The 3,948-nt window shown below is 29.9% G+C and overlaps 1 protein-coding gene across 1 annotated transcript; it reads left to right on the top strand.

The window, feature by feature from the left end:
• Window positions 1–2,512: 2,512 nt before the first annotated feature.
• On the top strand, window positions 2,513–3,242 carry LOC126665781 (uncharacterized). The gene is made up of 3 exons (XM_050358691.1): window positions 2,513–2,814; window positions 2,923–3,063; window positions 3,164–3,242. Exons 1-3 carry the CDS (start codon window positions 2,513–2,515, stop codon window positions 3,240–3,242), a joined length of 522 nt encoding a protein of 173 aa, XP_050214648.1.
• The last annotated feature ends 706 nt before the right edge of the window (window positions 3,243–3,948 follow it).

Here is a 3,948-nt window from a genome sequence, read left to right as displayed (position 1 = left end):
AGCACTTCCAACTCCCAATGACTTAACCGATCTCTATGTCAGACCCAGTCTCGTATCTAGTGTACACACATTCCTATTGACAACCAATAAGAAGTTTGTTCCGATGGATAATTTATGGTTAAGATATACTAGTGCGATTTATTATCAGTTTAAATATATATATTCAAAAGTAAAAACCACAAAATAAACTCACAAAACTGATGTCCCCTAAAACGTATGCTCCTCATAGCCCACTAGTCAAACACCCTGGTATCTTGACTTGGAAGACGGACTACTCGTCGTATCGAGTTAGAATTCAAATGTCAGAACAATATCAGACATCGAATTCCTAACTTTAGTCCTATCGTATGAACTATAGACATTAAACAATTCCCATATATAAACGACTCTTTATTATATCTAATTCTATTAGATATAAACTTATAATCCCTTTTCCATTTATCAATTTAATCGATCAATAAATTAACGTCGTAAAGTTTTAATAAACCAATCACTTTTCATTTTATTTCTCTTTTTCTTTTTCTTTTAATAGGTTTAAATAACCTATAACTTAATTAAAACGTCGAAACGTTTTAATAATCCAAATATCTCCATTTTTTATATTCGTTATAATTTCTCAAACGTCCAAACTCACGTTTTAATAGTCCATTTAAATTCTATTTGGATCGATTAGAATAAACCAGATCAAACTAGACCAATTTTAATCGAACTGGATCAAATCGAACCAATTTAATCACACCAGATCGAATCGAACCAAATTTGTTAAAACGTCCAAAAATCGTCCTATGCGTCGTTCGCACAAGTTAACAAACAACCCCTTTTCTCTCGGTTCCGGGCCTCCCGACATACTTCAGACACCAAATTCCAATCCGAATATCAATACGACACTCAACCCTACTCGATTCCGCAATTTAAACTTTAAAGCAATACGAATTCGATCAATTCGATACAGTTAATGTTATATATTTGATTGTAGACCGTTTAATATATAACCGAATCCAAAATAACGATTATTACCTCATAAATTATCGAAATCTCGAAAAAATTTGAGTTAAAATTGAGAATTCGGCCGAGAAACGAAAACCCTAGAAGTTCTGAAATGTCGTAGCAACAACAACAAGAAGAAGACTCTGATTCTGCTTCAAAACGTGAAATGGCCATGAATATATACATAGTGGATTAAGTGCCATTTGTTAATTTTTTAATTAGTTGTCCGTAGCTAAAACAGAAACAATTTCAAAATTTCACGAAACTTTATCCAAAAATTCAATAAAATATAAAACGAATAAAAATATAATTTTTATTCGCATCCGACTTATATTTTATTTTCTAAAAATCTTTATGAAATACACTACATCCAATTTTATGAAATTTTACCCAAAAATTCCATAAAATGTAAAACAAATACAAATATATTTTTTATTCTCATGGGACTTATATTTTATTTTTAATAAATTTCAAAAGATTTATTGGGTCTAGATCACTCTCGCTGAATATAAAAACTACGTCCAAATTTTATGAAAATTTGACGATAGCTTCTTAAATTTATTTTGTGAATATTGACACCAAAATTATTCTTCCATGACTTATAAATTATTTTATATTAATTTATATGCTCTTATTTAGTCCCGATAAATTCAATTATCAAAATTTAAATTCCCAATTTAAATTTTAAATTCCCATAATTCTTATAACCTTATAGGGACACTTATAAATTAAATTTACGCTTAAATTTAATTTAACTAATCCTGGTTCATTAAATCAATTCCCGTGATTTAATTTAATATCCCTAAATAGTCAAATCTGACTATTATCCTTTAACTATTAAATTTAGTCTTTTCGAATATTTTTCTTAATATTCGAACCCTCAAAATATTATTATTAATATTTTGATTATTCAAATTTGATCTCATGGTATATTCTATTTACTTTGAACTACGGGGTGTTATATATATATATATATATATATATATATATATGTATATATATATTATGTGTGTGTGTATATATATTATGTGTGTGTGTATATATATATATACATATATATATATATATATATACATATATATATATATGTATGTATATATATATATACACACACACATAATATATATACACACACACATAATATATATATACATATATATATATATATATATATATATGTATACATATATATATATATATATATATATATATATATATATATATATATATATATATATATATATATATATATATATATATATATATGTGTGTGTGTGTGTGTGTGTGTATATATATATATATTTACACACTAAAGAGATGTCTCCCATGATCATCTACCATACTATATTTAACCTAACATATTCTTGAACTCAGAAGTCATACACTACAAAATGGATCCTTATGATGGATGATGGATGATAGTGATGAAGAAATGTTTAAAATATTGCAAGAATGAGATCAACAACAAGGTGAGACATCCGACAGCCGTAGGCGGAGTTGATAGTATTTCAATCGAGAACGTGCAATGGGTCATGATAGACTCTTCAATGATTATTTTTCTGACAAACCAGTTTATCTAGAAAATATATTTCATCGAAGATTTCGAATGCGAAAAGAGTTATTCCTCCGTATAGTTGAATCTCTTCAAAGTCATTCAGAGTACTTTCAGATGAGGGTTGATGCCACTCGTAAAAGCAGACTTTCTCCGCTTCAAAAATGCACTGCTGCGATTCATCAATTAGCTTATGGAGCTCCAGCAGACAGTTATGATGAGTACATAATGATTGCTGAAACCATTGCAATCGTATGTTTATTCAACTTTTGTCGGTGCATGATGAAGATTTTTTCATCCAAATACTTAAAAAAAACCTAATGCCGAGGATGTTGAACACTTGTTGCACTTGCCTGAAAATGGAAATTTTTTTGATTGGAAAGACGACGAAGTGGCTTTCCCGGGATGCTCGGGAGTGTTAATTGTATGTCTGGAAATGGAAAAATTGTCCAATTACATGGAAAGGCCAATTTACTCAAGGTGATTAAGGATCTCCAACCATCATGTTGGAGGCAGTTGCATCTGTAGATCTCTAGATATGGCATGCGTTTTTTGGTGTTGCGGGATCTAATAATGACATCAAACTGCTCAATCAATCTCATTATTTAATGATGTTTTGACAAGATATGCTCTAGAGGTTCAATTTATAGTAAATGGAACACAATATTCCAAGGCGTATTATATGGCTGATGGAATCTATTGAGAATGGGAAACATTTGTTTAGAGTTTTCATTTCCAGAAGATTCAAAAAGAATTAAATTCAAACAAATGCAAGAGCCGGCAAGAAAGGACGTTGACAGAGCTTTCAGCGTACTCCAATCTTGATGGGCAATAATACGTGGTCCTGCCCGTTTTTGGCATAGAGAAAAATTGAAAAATATAATGTATACATGCATTATATTGCATAATATGATTGTGGAGGATGAAAGAGATGCAATCAGAAATTGGAATGACGACGAAGTGGAACCGCCAATACCCGTAAGCCAAGGATCTACCCAAGACTTCGAACATTATGTACAGAGAAATGCGGAACTACGTGATCGCAAAGTACACCATCATCTTCGATCAGACTTGGTCGAACATATTTGATAACATTTCAGAGAAAATGAAAATTTGCATTAGTTTTTTAAAATTCATAATTTTTATTTGACAATAAATTTATTTATGTAGTAGTTTTATTTAAATCTGTAGTGTTTCTTTTAAAATTTAGTGTTTTTAATCATTTATATATTAGTCCGAGACCTAAACGAAAGTTGTAGAGGACATTCTGAACTTTATGAATGTCAATTTTGTTTTAAGGTCAGACTATTTTACGATTAGCAAACATAGTCGACTACGTGGTCGATAATATGACAAGTTATGTAACTTGTTTAAATCTCGAGTCTATGTGTTGTTGAGTTATGTCCTAG

The sequence above is a fragment of the Mercurialis annua genome, linkage group LG1-X (genome assembly GCF_937616625.2).
Source record: "Mercurialis annua linkage group LG1-X, ddMerAnnu1.2, whole genome shotgun sequence".
NCBI lineage: Eukaryota > Viridiplantae > Streptophyta > Magnoliopsida > Malpighiales > Euphorbiaceae > Mercurialis > Mercurialis annua.
This window is presented reverse-complemented; position numbering and strand designations above follow the sequence as displayed.

Excerpts from the sequence above, each read along its gene's own strand:
- LOC126665781 (XM_050358691.1), top strand. The coding sequence starts at position 2,513 with ATGGGTCATGATAGACTCTTCAATGATTATTTTTCTGACAAACCAGTT. Across the intron at positions 2,815-2,922 it reads TGTTTATTCAACTTTTGTCG|ACGACGAAGTGGCTTTCCCG; the intron begins GTGCATGATGAA and ends TTGATTGGAAAG. Across the intron at positions 3,064-3,163 it reads TGTTGGAGGCAGTTGCATCT|ATATGCTCTAGAGGTTCAAT; the intron begins GTAGATCTCTAG and ends TGTTTTGACAAG.